Source organism: Falco cherrug, chromosome 5 (genome assembly GCF_023634085.1).
Source record: "Falco cherrug isolate bFalChe1 chromosome 5, bFalChe1.pri, whole genome shotgun sequence".
Taxonomy (NCBI): Eukaryota; Metazoa; Chordata; class Aves; order Falconiformes; family Falconidae; genus Falco; species Falco cherrug.
In genome coordinates this window covers 45,257,593-45,272,066 of record NC_073701.1, presented here as the reverse complement: position 1 = coordinate 45,272,066, position 14,474 = coordinate 45,257,593, and the positions used below count along the sequence as shown (strand labels likewise).

At 38.8% G+C, this 14,474-nt stretch overlaps 1 protein-coding gene across 5 annotated transcripts in view; it reads right to left on the bottom strand.

Annotated features, from left to right (window-relative positions):
* VEZT (vezatin, adherens junctions transmembrane protein) overlaps positions 1–14,474 on the bottom strand; it is a 68,192-nt gene that overhangs the window by 38,898 nt on the left and 14,820 nt on the right. For all 5 annotated transcript variants that reach the window (XM_055710739.1, XM_055710736.1, XM_055710737.1 and 2 more), the window contains exons 2-4: positions 11,516–11,650; positions 4,512–4,601; positions 1,867–2,042 (exon numbers count right to left, since the gene is read on the bottom strand). Coding sequence is in view for 4 of the 5 variants with exons in the window: in XM_055710736.1 (XP_055566711.1) it covers positions 1,867–2,042; positions 4,512–4,601; positions 11,516–11,650 (401 nt within the window). In the remaining variant the exon portion in view is untranslated. The remainder of the gene's footprint in view (positions 1–1,866; positions 2,043–4,511; positions 4,602–11,515; positions 11,651–14,474) is intronic.

Here is a 14,474-nt window from a genome sequence, read left to right as displayed (position 1 = left end):
GAAATACTCACAAGGAATATTCTCCGATTTCTAAAATAAGGTATGATCTCTGGGTTTCTATTTTCTGGACAGTTTTGTGGTCATATTTAAACAAGCTTTGCAAGTGTTGACTCTTCAGGGCTACTGATAGGCTTCAGTAAAGGTCCAGGGTTAAAATATTCCAGATATGTAGTTAACTTTAAAAAGGACAGACAGGCATTCTAGAACTTCCTTGGTGCATTAAAAAAAATAATCACACACACAAAAAATGAATCTCAACAATGAAAGACTGGACGGGATTTAAGAGCTCACTTTGTCCATTTTCAGTTTCTGGTTAATCCAGACCATCACAGACAGACTGAAGGAGAAAATGGAGACTCCACAATCCACCCAGGTAACTATTCTGATTTTCCCAAAGTCCTATCTGATTTACTGGTAAATTCATCACATTATTTTTCCCCATCCCCTTCCCTTTTCTGAACAGAATAAACAATGACAGATGACCACCTTCTCACCAGCTACCTTCTGCACATCATAACACTGTTCTATCCCACCTCCGTTTTCTCTCTTTTGGCCATACAATCCTAGCACACTCTAATGTTTCTGAAAGATTACATTTTATACACTCATTATTCATCTTGTTCTGCTCTTGACTGTCTCTAAATTACCTATGCCACTCCAAGTGTGGCATCCAAACCCAGATACTGTAGCCTAACACAAGGATTAGAAACATACAGAAAAATAAACCCCTGTGCCACAAGGACACCAGGATGATATTTGCCTTTTGACTAATTTGCTGACACATTCCATTTACACTCTGCAACAATGTGCCGACCCTTTTCTGAAGTAGTGCTGCCTACCCAGTTATTCACTACTTTATTTTTTAATTTGATTTTTCCTTCCCAAGTCTAGCTTTAGACTTTTGTCTTTATTGACTTTTCTGCTGACTTCAAGATATTTCTCCAAGCTACTTTTGAACTCCATTCTACCATAACACAAACTTGTTGTCATCTGTAAGCTGAGCAATATTCACAAATTTTGTAAGTGTACTTCATCATCTGAACAGTTAAAGAAACAATGATAGGAGCAGGACCACTGGAAAAATCTGGTTCAAAAGTCCTCTTGTTTGACTGAGAGCATCAATAATGACATATTACAACTTAAACAGCTGGGGTTTTTAACCTGCTGTGGCTTTATAATAATTTTATCTATTTTCCTAATATATGTATGAAAACACAGTACAGATCTCTGTTATGACATATTTTTATCTACTGATTCCTGTCCATTTCTGAGCAAGCCACTCTGTCAGAAGACCCACCACCCTTGTTACTCTTCAAACACAGGTGGTAGCTGTTCAGACACTGCTGCAACTAGCTCCTTCAGTATTCTAGGGTGAATTTCACCAGCCACTGCAGACTTGAATGCATCTTATTTAAATATTCTTTAGTCTGTTCTTCCGGTATTCTATGTCTGAAAATTAACTGCATCCCCTCCAACATATTTTATGAAGACCACAGCAAAGAAAACACGCTCCAATTCAGACTTCACAATCATGTCTCATTTATCAAAATCACCACTGCACAGCTTTAGAAATTCAAGAATTAATCCACCAGGCTAGTTCTTGCGTATAGCACATATTAGGGAGTGGAAGTATCCATTCATGTCCGTGTAGTGATCTCAGATTAAAACTTGCTCTTTCAATAAAACACCCAAGGAAAAAAAAAACCCACATGCTTATACAACAGTATGGGGACTACTCGACCAACGACTCAAAGACCTAAGAAAAAAAAGTAGTTACTTTATTGCTACATTTTATATAAAGACCACACAATGTATTTTTTGCTTGTTTTACAGTGAATATAGTGGTAGATATTCTCTATACAATACCAAATATTAGGAGTTGCTAGGGAGCGTAGTGTTGGAAGCTGTCCGTTTTCCTGTTGCTTACACTGCCCTGCAGACAGGATACTGGGGTCAAGGAACTCAATCAGTTCCACATCCTCCTGCAGCAGAACTTCCTGTTGCAGGATGGTTCGGAGTGTGTCAAATCGAAATCCAACATCCTTACCACAAAGGAGAAAAAACAGGCATTAATAAAGAATATGCAAATTCTTAAGTTAGCAGAACAAGGAAAAGACCCAGACACTCTACAATTTACTGACAACAATCTGTTCCCAAAGACTACAGGAATGTTTCAGATATATGACAAATAGCTACATCATTTTTCTTGAACTTGCTTAACTTTAAAAACTCACATACTACCAAATAGTTTAGACTTGTAGGATGCATTGCACTTTGTCATCTGACCTAGATAGTAACAATACCTGGAAACATGCCACAGATTATGCCAATATATTTCAGTAAGAATCAGAAAGGTACTATATCTATTAGAAGATCATTAATAAAACAGCAAACACTGTTGGGTTTTTTTTTAACATCATGACATATTTTAAGTCATTAATAAACAACAAAAAACTGAAAGAGGAAGAGAGATAAAGTAGTCAACAAAAAGCAACCTGTTGGGACACTTGGTTACAGTAGGGGCAATGCACCAGACTCAAGCCCCGAGTCAAGGCAGTGAAGTCCTCTCCTGCAGGATTCTGTGCCTTTCCCAAGGGAACTTGATCCAAACATGAAAGAGCAGGGGCTCTGAAGACCTCACACTTGCTAAACTCCAGGTAAACTTCAGGGAGTTACTTGTGGATTTGATGCCGTGATAAGCATTTGCTATTTTTTTCCCTGCAACTACAGCTCTTCAAGACAAATACACAGTTCTTGAAGACAAATATATCCAAGATGGCCCCTTGAAATTTTAATTTGCATCCCGCACCAAACTGTACTTACAAAACTTTAAGTTAAGAATGTCATAACACAACCCAAGTAACACTGAACATGTGCATCTTTGCATCTAGCTAGATTACAGGAGGGGAAGGAGAATATTTCTGAAAAACCTCTAATAGAAGCTGTTAACATAAGTATGACATTTCACAGTACAAAATCTGTTTAGTTCTGTCATTGACAGAATGAGATTCTTTATGAAACCATAAAACAGCTAGTCAAAAGTTTAATTCCACACATTGATATCACTTGAGATAACTTGCATTCTATTTTTAATGGAAAACATTTGCTTCAGGACTGTATGCAAAAGGAAATTCTGCCATCCTCCGAGGCATCCTGTGTCATTTCAGTACCCTGCTGTAGCATGCGGCAGGAGAAACACCTTTTCCATGTTCTTTGGTTGTGTCTCCATCTCATGAAAGTAAGGCTATAAAAAGCTGTTAAGATAATAACTATAATTCATAGGGGAAGAGGGAGGAAGAAAAGACTATCAAAGATCACTAATGAGAGGTTTCAGAGGAAATTTTGTCCTCTTAAGATAAGGGAGAAGTGACACCAATTGGGCTTGGCAGAACTGTCTGAGAAATGGAAACCCCTAACTTCTCATGTTGCTCACTTCTTTTTTTTAAGATACATTTGAAGACATCATCCCTCCATCACAGTAGAAAAAAAATATCAAAAATCTAACTTTTAGATTCTGGAACAGTCTGACTAATATAACATTTGCAAGCTAGACTAAGGAACCTGAAGCAGCTGGGTGCAGGTTAAAGCAGATCTCCAGCAAGCCCAGGCTAGAGACTGAAGTGGATAGAAAGTGGTACTGCGAAGAACAGGTGTAAAGGCAGCATAAAACTATTTTTAACTATCTGGGGTAAAACTATCACCCTTCAGGTCTGCCCCACACAGGCTGACTTGGGCCCTATAAGTTTCTGCATGCTCCAGGAGTAGCAGAATACAACTTCTGGTGAGGCAGATGGATACCCAGCCTGCTTCTGAACTGCTGAGATGAGAGCACATAGGCAGTACAAAGAACTGTTCTTGCCTCTCCCTACAGTCAGACCACTACACAGATGTCATCTGCTCTTAATGCATTAATACTGCTGAAGCATTATAACGGAGGTGCCTTAGTTTGCCTCGCTTTTCCCACATGCACAAGCACTGTGGACAGCAGTGCAGAAACAAATATGCCAGTATGAGTCCAGGGGTAGTACTGCTGCACTGTAGTGGTGCTACACCTGAGCTGACAAGCTGAAAAAGCAGGCAAAGCAATACTCAGATGAAGCTCAAGAGCATTCTGTCTTGAGATGTGTCTGCAAGGCACTAAACTGAAACATAGAGACTTGCTCAGGCAACATCTCCACACTGTTTTTCACCAAAGGGGGTAGCTACACTGTAACTTAAATCCTTTCAGACTTCCAGAATTTCTTTAATTTCTCACAGGTTTTATTTTAATCCCTCTTCCACATTTTGAACATCTTCAACCTGGCTACTGATATTGTTCCTGTTCTCGTGTGTCCAATTGACCTGACACACTGAAAACCAAAATAAATATTATCCAAAAAATAAGTAAAACTCTTAGACCCAAAACTAACAATACAGATTAAAGATGGTGCTCAGAGGACAAGGTACAGAGAAGGAAGACTTGTGGATTAGGAAAGGAAATGGGAAGAAAAAAAAAAAAAGTGATCACTTACCAGTCGGTGAAGTATGTCATCGTTTTTCTTATACTGTGGAAAAGGAAACCAACTTCTAAAGAACTCAACTAGTTTTGACAGGATGCCTTGCTGAAGGGAACAGAAATTACTCCAATTAAAAAAAAACAACAACCAAAGCCAAAAATACATAAATAACAACAGACAACTCTTTTATTTCTGCATTTGCTTTTCTTGTTAACGGGGACTCAAGTACCTGTAAGGAAGTTTCACTTACTGTGTCTGGCCTAACTTCAGAGTACGCTAAGGGAACATCTGCTTCCCGTTAGTTTGCCTGTACACAAGAGCATGAAATAAAGCTTTCAGTAACCCCACCTATTTGCAGCATAATGGATTGTTATGTTATACTGTTAAAAATAACTACAGCTAGATTTAGTTTGATCTCAAGTTGGCAGCTACTGCATTGATATGAAAGACTTTCTCTCTCCCTGAGTATAAAAAAGGCAGGTTAAATTGCTGACAGGGACTGAAGAAAAGTAAAAGACCAGGAGAGGAACAACCTCTCCTTGGCAGACCACCACAGCCTGAGGACAAGACTCTGGAGGAAACTCCCTGTCCCAACCAGGGTGTGTTAGCTGGTACTTTGTCTCCATGCTGCTTCACATGCAACCTAAATCCACACTTTCATCTGAGCTGAAAACACAACTTTGCACACCATTAGTTGGCGGGACTGCCACTCGGTCATCACACATTTTACTCATGTGTCTTTCTAAAATATGATGCATGGAAGATCATCATTAAATAGATGCATGATTTTGCTTCACTCTGCAGCCATTCAATGAAAAAAAAAGTTTTTTTGACACACACTGTATATCTACTTTCCTCAGACTGAGCTGACAGGAAGTATTTTTCAAAATATCTACTTACATATATTTCATGAAGGCCCTACCTCTTAATCTTCAGACTGCTGACACTGTAATACAATCAAATGAAATGTATGCCAAAAAACATAATTGTGGAGTACTTACATTTTGTGGCATACTGTCTCAAAATAAAAAAAAACAACAAACCAAACAGATTATAATAGCTTAATGTATAAAGGGTGTCTGCATTAAATCAGCTTCTTTTTCTTCTGGTTTTTCTCTTTGTTCTTTTTCTTCTCCCCCCCCCCCCTTTTTTTTTTTCTTCCTTTTTTCCCCCAACTCTAAGGTGGGAAATAGGAGAGTAAAACCAAGCAACTGAAGCTTGGAGCTTGGCGGTTAGCCCTGTGATCAGCCTGACAGCCCTCTGAAAGGCAGTGTGACACAAGTTTGATGAAGCAAGCAGGGAAGAATGGTTTTAAGTAACATCAGAATTGCCACCCTAAAGCCTTTATGCTTCAAGAATTTTTGAAATAACTTTGGTGTCCATTTAGGTAACCTAATTCCTATATTATATATCTATATCTATATATAAAGCTTTCCTTTATGTATGCCTCATCTTTCTGTGTACACTTAGAACTGCACACCTATGCCAAAAGAAGTGTTTTTAGGTCAGTGGAGAGACAAACCAACAACAGGGGTTTGATAACGACAGCTCTTCCCGATATACAGACATCACCGTGGCTTATTAGGCGAAGCTACCCCAGCAAACCACACTTCTTAAGACTGTGGAATAAATCCAAGTGATTGTACTTTGATGTTGCTCAAGAGCACTGACAGAATTTGGAAAATAAGTGTCACAAACTGCAGCACTAGCTTATCCTCCAAATTTCTTGTAAAGTGGTGCAAAATAAAATAAAACATTTTGATTAGGATTTGTGGAAAATCAAGATTAAATAAGCAAAGGTCCTTGCTCTGCGTTTGAGTTGCAGACAGATACTTCATTCAGAAGTACTCTTCCCCATACTTTGAAAGCAGAATACAGAAGGAATTGTCCATTTACTATGTAAAATTATGTCTTGGAGCCTACCATTTTCAACTGCTTAGCCTTCACAAGTCTTTTGAGTTTTCATCATAAACATTTAAACCTACACCAAGGATAATTTTAAACTGCTGCCAGCTGACTAAACTAGACTGGAATTACTGAAAGAAACTCTCATACTAGTGTGCTACATAAGTAACCTTTTGGTTTATTTTCTGTGTTTTAGTTTAAAAATAAAAACCTGAGCTTGCATAAACACTCAATAGGCATGTCAGTGCTTGAAAACACAAAACAAGACAACCCACTGTCTTGGGCCGTGACCCAGTAGAGTACAGTAACACATTAAATTATTCAGATCTTTGGAACAGTGTCTCACAGTTTGCATTCCCATTGGGAGTGTTACTGACAAGTAAAACAACTTTCATCAACATGCAAGTCAGGTCATGTTGGCAATGCTTCTGGAGTATTCTTACAACTTTAGATCACCACTCAGTCAAACTCTCTGTAAACTGAGTAACAAAGATGTATTAACTCCTAACATTTAAAGAAATAGCATAAGACATGCACATTTTAGGTACGCTCATTTAAATCTAAAATAAAATTCTAAGGACTATTTCTCTTTTGTACAGGATGAACCTGAAATGGCAAACTAGCAGGTATCTGAAATACTATCATTCACATTGGCAGCTTTCAGTTCTGTGCACTTCAGAAAGAAGATAATGCTACATATGAAATGCCTTCCAGCTACTCAGAGCTAGCATTAAGTGAGTGGGAGCCCTAGACAAAGGCAAAGGGCTGGTCCCTCTGCCCTTCCTCATCAGGTCACCTGCACAGCCACTGAGGGCTAGCTAGCCTCAACACCATCCTTAGTAGCTGCCTCCAGCACCAGCCCTGTTCTAGTGATGAAATATTATCACATCTAAGATGGGATAAGGTGTGACAGTATAATCAATTTAAACATTCAGATATGCACAGCAGTCTAGGAAAATGACTGAGAAAAGAAAAATGTAAACAGGAGGAAAGACATTCCTTGAAGATCAAGCAGAGTTACTCAAATAGAATTTAACTCCAGAAAACAAGTTTAGGAACTCTTGCAAAAGTGCTTTAGAGTATCAAGTGATCATGAGACCAGAACTTTAGCTGTAACTTTCTCCAGAGATGGGTACAGCCAGGAACACTGCACCTATAAATACCATGCTAAATCACATCTCTGTACTCCCTCAGATGGGAGACTGGCATTTCATCAGCCCTCAGAACACAACCTTGAAGCACTTTTTCAGCTCAATGTTCATTAAGACTATGTTCCGATTAAAAAAATCCACTAAAACCACACACACAGAGAACTATTTAAGATGTGCTTTAAATTCAGCTGATGCTTTCTGCCTTTCATTAGACCTGAACCATACGCTCTGCTTGGCAGGACAGCAAGACACAGCAGCAATACTTGTATCAGTCACTAGGGTCCTCTTTTTTTTCCAGATTCATTTTTTCAGTCACTGAAGATCCCAAACTATATCATTGCCTTGCCAAAATCTTGCTACATGTCACCAGATTGCATCCGTACAGGGTTCCTACTTGACAAAGTACAAGACGAGTAAACAATCTCAACTCAAAGAAAAAGCAATACTGCAGCTTTTCTATCTTAATAAGTGTTAAAGGCATTTGTAAACTTGCTTTTCAGAACAGAACGAAAATGATACACACACTAAGCATCACTCAGCATGGAACATCATCTACTCCCTGTGCATATATTTTGCACTACACTAAGCCTCAACTAAGATAATTTTATATTAGGACTGTGGGTAGGTACATATTCAGAACTCAGAAACCATTTGTTTCCCAGACATTTCATAATTTCAATAGACTAGGCTAGTGAAGGCTGACAGAAGGGAAGTGGTAATAGTCTCATGTAAAAATGAGCACATGATTGGATGGGAACGTAAACAATTTGCCTGTATGTCACAAAAAGTTTGCAACAAAGCCTCAGATCCCCCAAAATCCAGTCTACTTCTGTAAATGTGTGGCCAACTGCCCCTGCCTCATTCTCTTTCCTTTTGAGACACCCTACAAAAATGGGACATCGAAATCAAATGACAAAAACAGACTTTCTGGTATCAGATTACAAAAGACAAGTGTTAACATTCCTAAAGTGGTACTGGAACAGCAGCAGGAAGAACCTATGACATTTTATCGCTAGAAATGACACACAGGTTTCTTCCTTATTTCCACTACATACCCTTGTCTAGACAGAGATGAGATAATATGAATGTCATCCTAGTATTTGTAAGAAATGGACAGCCCATTTCACACACCCACTCCCTTCAAGTTGCAAGACAAACCATGACGAATGACTTCTACATCTGACACAATACTGGAGGACTTGCTCCCAACACAATAAAATTAAGTGTAAAATGCCTGAGGGGAAGGGAAGGGAAAAACCAGAATACTTGAAGCTTTTAAAAGCACTATATCTTAATATTTTTGAGGTTCTTAACCCCACAGCACTTTTGTATTACATTCAGTGGAAATTATATACGTGAACAAAGCATCATACTGCTTTTACTGACTTCCACAAAAGTAATTATGCAAAATAAAATAATGCAGCTAACAAGTGATAGTCCGTGCATTGCTTCATACTAATGAACAGATAATCAGCCAATTAAATATGTCACTCTAATTTTCATTTAACAGTGGTTTAATTAAAGTCTTCCTGCTTTAAGCCAGAATAGGTATCTTCAATGTAAATGGACCACAAAATTGCCAAAAGCTTTAAAGGGAAAATTTATTTTCATGTGGTTTCTTGGGGGTTATGGTGAATGCCAGCTGACAATTCTGAAGAGGGCAGTGTACCTAATATTTCCATGAATACTTTTAAAGGTAGTTTAAATTAAAAGTATAAAAATGGTGTTAAACCCTGAATTAAATTCACCCTTGTCTTGTGACCACTTACAGAAGCAATCATTATTGCAAATGCAATAGCTACCCACACCAACAGTAACTAGAAATCAATTTATTCATTAAATTTAAAATAATCTTACATTACTAGCCAAGGAAGCATGGAGACACTGTAAGAATCAGTTCTCCTCCTCCTCTCAGTTAATCTGTTTCTTGGGCTTACAAATCCTCAGCACATGAGACTTTTTCAAATGACTAATGAGTGTGTGAGGAATCTTATATAGTCTATGCAGAAAGAAGCTGAAATGAGTATCACTATATGAAACTATGATCCATCAACACTTCCCTAAATACTGATAGATGAATGATCCATCAACACTTCCCTAAATACTGATAGATGAATAAGCTTCACACTGCAGCTTCTAAAATTTCACTTCAAACACTGTGCATGTCAGTCCTTGCATGTACACCATGCGACTGTAAACATTTCAAAAATCACATTCTTCCCCCAGATCAGAAAAATATTGACTAATGTTATCCACATCAATTAATACACTTCTGAATCCTACCGCACCTATGATACTACACAGAGCAGAACAGATTAAAAATCCCACAAGAAAAAAATACTTCTGACCTAAAACAAAGGAGGAACAAGAGGGACATGTATAAAATTGAAAACATTTAGTTGAAATAAAGCTTAACTGCCACCATTACTTCGCTAACTCCTTGCAGCATCTGAGAACTGACTAGCAGATATACGTCAAGATGGCATTATTTGAGAAAATATCCTAATTAAAGCATAAGCTCTCCTTATTTGCCATATGATCACTCATCTACGAAAACCTGCAGAGAGATCTGGAGATCTCAGGGCCACTCATATCATATTGCCTGTGTTTGGGAAAAACAGGATGCTCTCCTCAGTTTACCGCCAGTTAATTGGGAGGGTAGAACATTGTGGAGCAGGAAAGGAGAAAAAGTTACAAACAAGAGGAAAGTGGTTGTGAAGCTCTAATTTGAAGATGGTTGAAAAGATATAAAGCAGGAACAAATAACTGGAAAACTGAGCTCCAGTGGAAAGTTAAAAGCCACAGAAGGCAAGAATCAGATGCCCTAAGGTGCACAAAGATGGAAGCTACCATAGATGATGGGGAGAAAGGAGAAAGAAATAGTAATTCTTCAGAGGCAATGCATCAACCCATGAATGCTTGGTTTGGGTTCTTACCTGTGAGGTGCTGCCCACCTCAGCCTGGAGTGGTCAGGACAGAGAAGTCTGCATGGAGGCCTCTCTTTCCCCTGGCACATAGTTGGAGCATGTCCACTGAAAATTGAACTCTCCACTGTGGAAGTGAGAGGCAGGCAGAACATAACTGCTCTTTGCATGCTCCATCTAGGTGCTAAGGAGAAGACAGACCAACTACTGAATTTTCAATATACTTGTTGCAAACAGATTCCTACATCAGCTGCCTCAAAAGAGGAATTTCCTCACCCACACTACAGCTCCTCATCTGAATGACATTGCCTGTACACTACTACTAACAGTAAAATAACATTTTTAATGAGGAAAAGAAAAAATGTGTAGGTCATAGTAGGTGTTAAATGGCCAAATTCTCAAGCATTTTAACACCAAAAGTCCACAAACTTTTACTTAAAATGATAGAGAAACAGGAAGTCTGAATTAATCAGCTGATGATCCTTGTCAGCTGTTACAGTTAGGAAATCACCATAACATAAGCAGAGTTCTACTACCTCATTCATATTAGTTATTGTACTTATACTTCCCAGAAATCCTCTTTCTTAATATGTTTTGTCACAGAGTAAGCTATATTTAGCAACTGAATGCCTGAGAAGGGCTGGGAACTGTAAATGTTCTGTTCCAGAAAATTACCGGGTTTATTCCCAGAATCTCATCCTAGGCTAACATAATAATATCCAGTAAATAAAATAATTTACAACACTCAAAAACCTCCTCAACAAAGTCTCCTGCTTCCCTAGCTTACATGAGTGCAAAGAAACACTCCAAACTATACCGGCAAACCATGCATTTCCAAACACATTCCCAGACTAGACAGGACAGCTGGTTGGGGTTTGTGTTTGGTTTTTGGGGTTGTTTTTTGGGTGGGAGTTCTTTTTTTTTTCTTCTTTTTAATACACTAAGAGATTTATCTTTATCCCCTCTGATTTTGCCTATTTGTGAAGTAATGTGGTTCTCTTTTGAGAAGATAAACACTCAGGAACAGGAGAATGCTCACTTTCTGGGCAGCATGCACAGTCCGCTCTTTTTGGCTTTCCACTGCTGCACATTGCTCTGCCTTCTGTGACACCGATGAACATACTTCAAAATCTGTGTGTCCCAAATCCTGCAGATAGCGGTAGAGTGGGGAATTCTAAAAGAGATTTTAAAAAGAAAAATGAGAAAAAGAAGTTAAAAATCATTCCACATTTCCCACAAAACACAACTGTAAATACAGCAGCCACACAACCAGCAACTAATTGATTGGGAGCAGCCCTGCACAGAAGGACTTTGGGATAGCGGCAGATGAAAAATTGGACATGAGCTGGCAATGCCTGTGCGCAGCCCAGAAGGCCAAATCATACGCTGGGCAGCATAAAAGGCATGGCCAGCAGGTTGAGGGAGGTGATTCTCCCTCTCTACTCCGCTCTGGTGGGACCCCACCTGGAGTACTGCATTCAGCTCTGGGGTCCTCAGTACAGGAAAGACAGGGACCTGTTGGAGTGGGTCCAGAGGAGGGCCATGAAGGTAGGGGGCTGGAACACCTCTCCTATGAGGAAAGGCTGAGAGAGCTGGGGCTGTTCAAACCAGAGAAGCAAAGGCTCCAGAAAGACCTTATTGCAGCTTTTCAATAATTAAAGAGGGCTTATAAGAAAGACAGACTTTTTACCAAGGCCTGTACGGACAGGACAAGGGGTGACAGCTTTAAACTAAAAAAGAGCAGACTTAGATCAGATACAAGGAAAAATCTTTTTACAGTGAGGGTGGTGAGACACAGGAACAGGTTGCCCAGAGAAGCTGTGGATGCCCCATCCCTGGAGTGTTCAGGGCCAGGCTGGATGGGGCTTTGAGCAAACTGATCTAGTGGAAGGTGTCCTTGCCTATGGCAGGGGGCTGGACTAGGTGGTCTTAGAAAGTCCCTTCCAACCCAAACCACTCTGTGATTCTATGTAACAGGAAAAAACCCAGCACAGTTAATAGCAAAGAAACCAAAATTTTGCTTTAAATACCTCCTTTTCCTGACCATAATGAAAGAGGCTGCAAAGCAGTCAACATACAAAACAATGGGATGAGAAGTAAGCACGTAACCGATCAACTTTTCCCACAGCAAGGTTTTTTTTAGGTTATCTGACAGGGTTCTTTAGCTTATAACTTCCATCTTTTCAATAAATAAATTATGTATTTGGCTATATTTTAAAATATTATTGTGTGGCTCCAGAACACTTAATGACACCGTTTTCCTACAGTTTATAAAAACTGATTACATTTTGAACCACTTCTACTGAAATAAACTTCAAGACTAGAGCACTTCTCTAATTTCAATAAACGAAGCCTCAGTGTAATGTGATTAGGTACTTAAGAGAGTGTTTTACAGAAATGGAAAAACAAATTAGAAAAAGGCTTCTGCTCTCTCCAAGGATGGTACTAGCACTTCTCACAAAGGAGTATCACGGTTTATTTAAAAAAACAACAACCAAACCCCTCAACTTTTTTAAGCTGCTGGCAAAACTACTGATTTACAAATAGACCTTAATAAAACTTCTTAAAGTATGGAATTCTGATCTCCAGAGAGTGGATTTTTACATGTTTAGGTATTCATACAGACTTCTGAAATTTCTTCTTGTCATCTGCATCAAATATCTAGATTTACTTAACTTATTTTTCTGTTTACAACCACATATATGGCAGTATCTGGGACAGATTTGATGGAAAGGGTACTTATGTTAACTCCAGTTCTACTCAGGACATGTGAAGAGACTTTGTTTTTAAGAAAACCTCTCAGCAATCAGTCTTAAATAACCTAGTAGTTAGGGATTCAGTTTGACCTTTGAAAAATTTTAACATCTCACGCTAGCAAACCACATAGGAAGAACACAAACCATTAACACACTATCAATGAGAAAACAAAAATACTGTAAAAAAAAAGCGAAAACTTTACGGTAAATAATGCATAGTTGTGGAGGTCTGCAAAACCACCAACAGAACATCTACTACAAATTGTTACATTAACTGTCATTAACTTGCTAGTGCAAGCTGTGAAGGCAGCTCATCTAATGTGACTGTGAACCAACATGGCCAAATCTCAAACAATTGCTTGCTGTACAATAAAACTTGGAAGCCACCATTCATACTAGCTAAACAAATTAACTTGTTACCTCTAGGAATTTTTTTAACCCCATCACCAAAGTGCTCTTTTGATCACTCTTACCTATTTAAAGCATGCAAATTCATACTTTGGCATGCTCTGCCTGAGTTACTCACAACAGATTCACTGTCCAGTCATTACCCGAAACTCAAAACACTCATACCAACTCAGAAGCACAATACCCCTCACCCACAATGACAATGACTGTGCAAAATGCTAGGACAGGTTAATGACTTGTTTCCTTGTGGGAATTTTGCCAGTGTGACAACTCAGTCCTATCTTTTTTCCAAGTACCCTTCCTCCATGGCTGAGTACTTTTTCAAATGCATCTAACTAATTAAAAAATGTGCTGCTCTGGACTGGGAAAGCAGGTATGTTTTTCTCTAAGCAGAATATGCCACTTTACCAGAATTACTTAATTAAAATGGGAAAGAAAACATAAAAGACTAGAATACTTCTCTTCTTTAAGACACTGTTAAATTTGCTTAATAACTTCAGGACAAAACTCAGAATATGAATGAATATGCATGACCTCGTTATCTTAAATGGTTTCCATAGAGAGCCAGGCTGCATGCTGCCAGCATACCTGGAACAACCTGAACACCCCCAACATGAGAGACTTTAGGGTACCATGGAGGTTTCAGTCAGAACCAGCCAGAATTTCCCCATTTAGATGAAGACACATAGACAAAATGGTGGATGAACAGATAATGTTTTATTCAAACTCATAGTTTTGATGCTCACTCCAGGCAGGACTCTAAGGAAACCGTATCTATGCTATTGGCAGACCTGTCCATCATTATGACCAAACTTGTCATAACCGAGGCCAGTC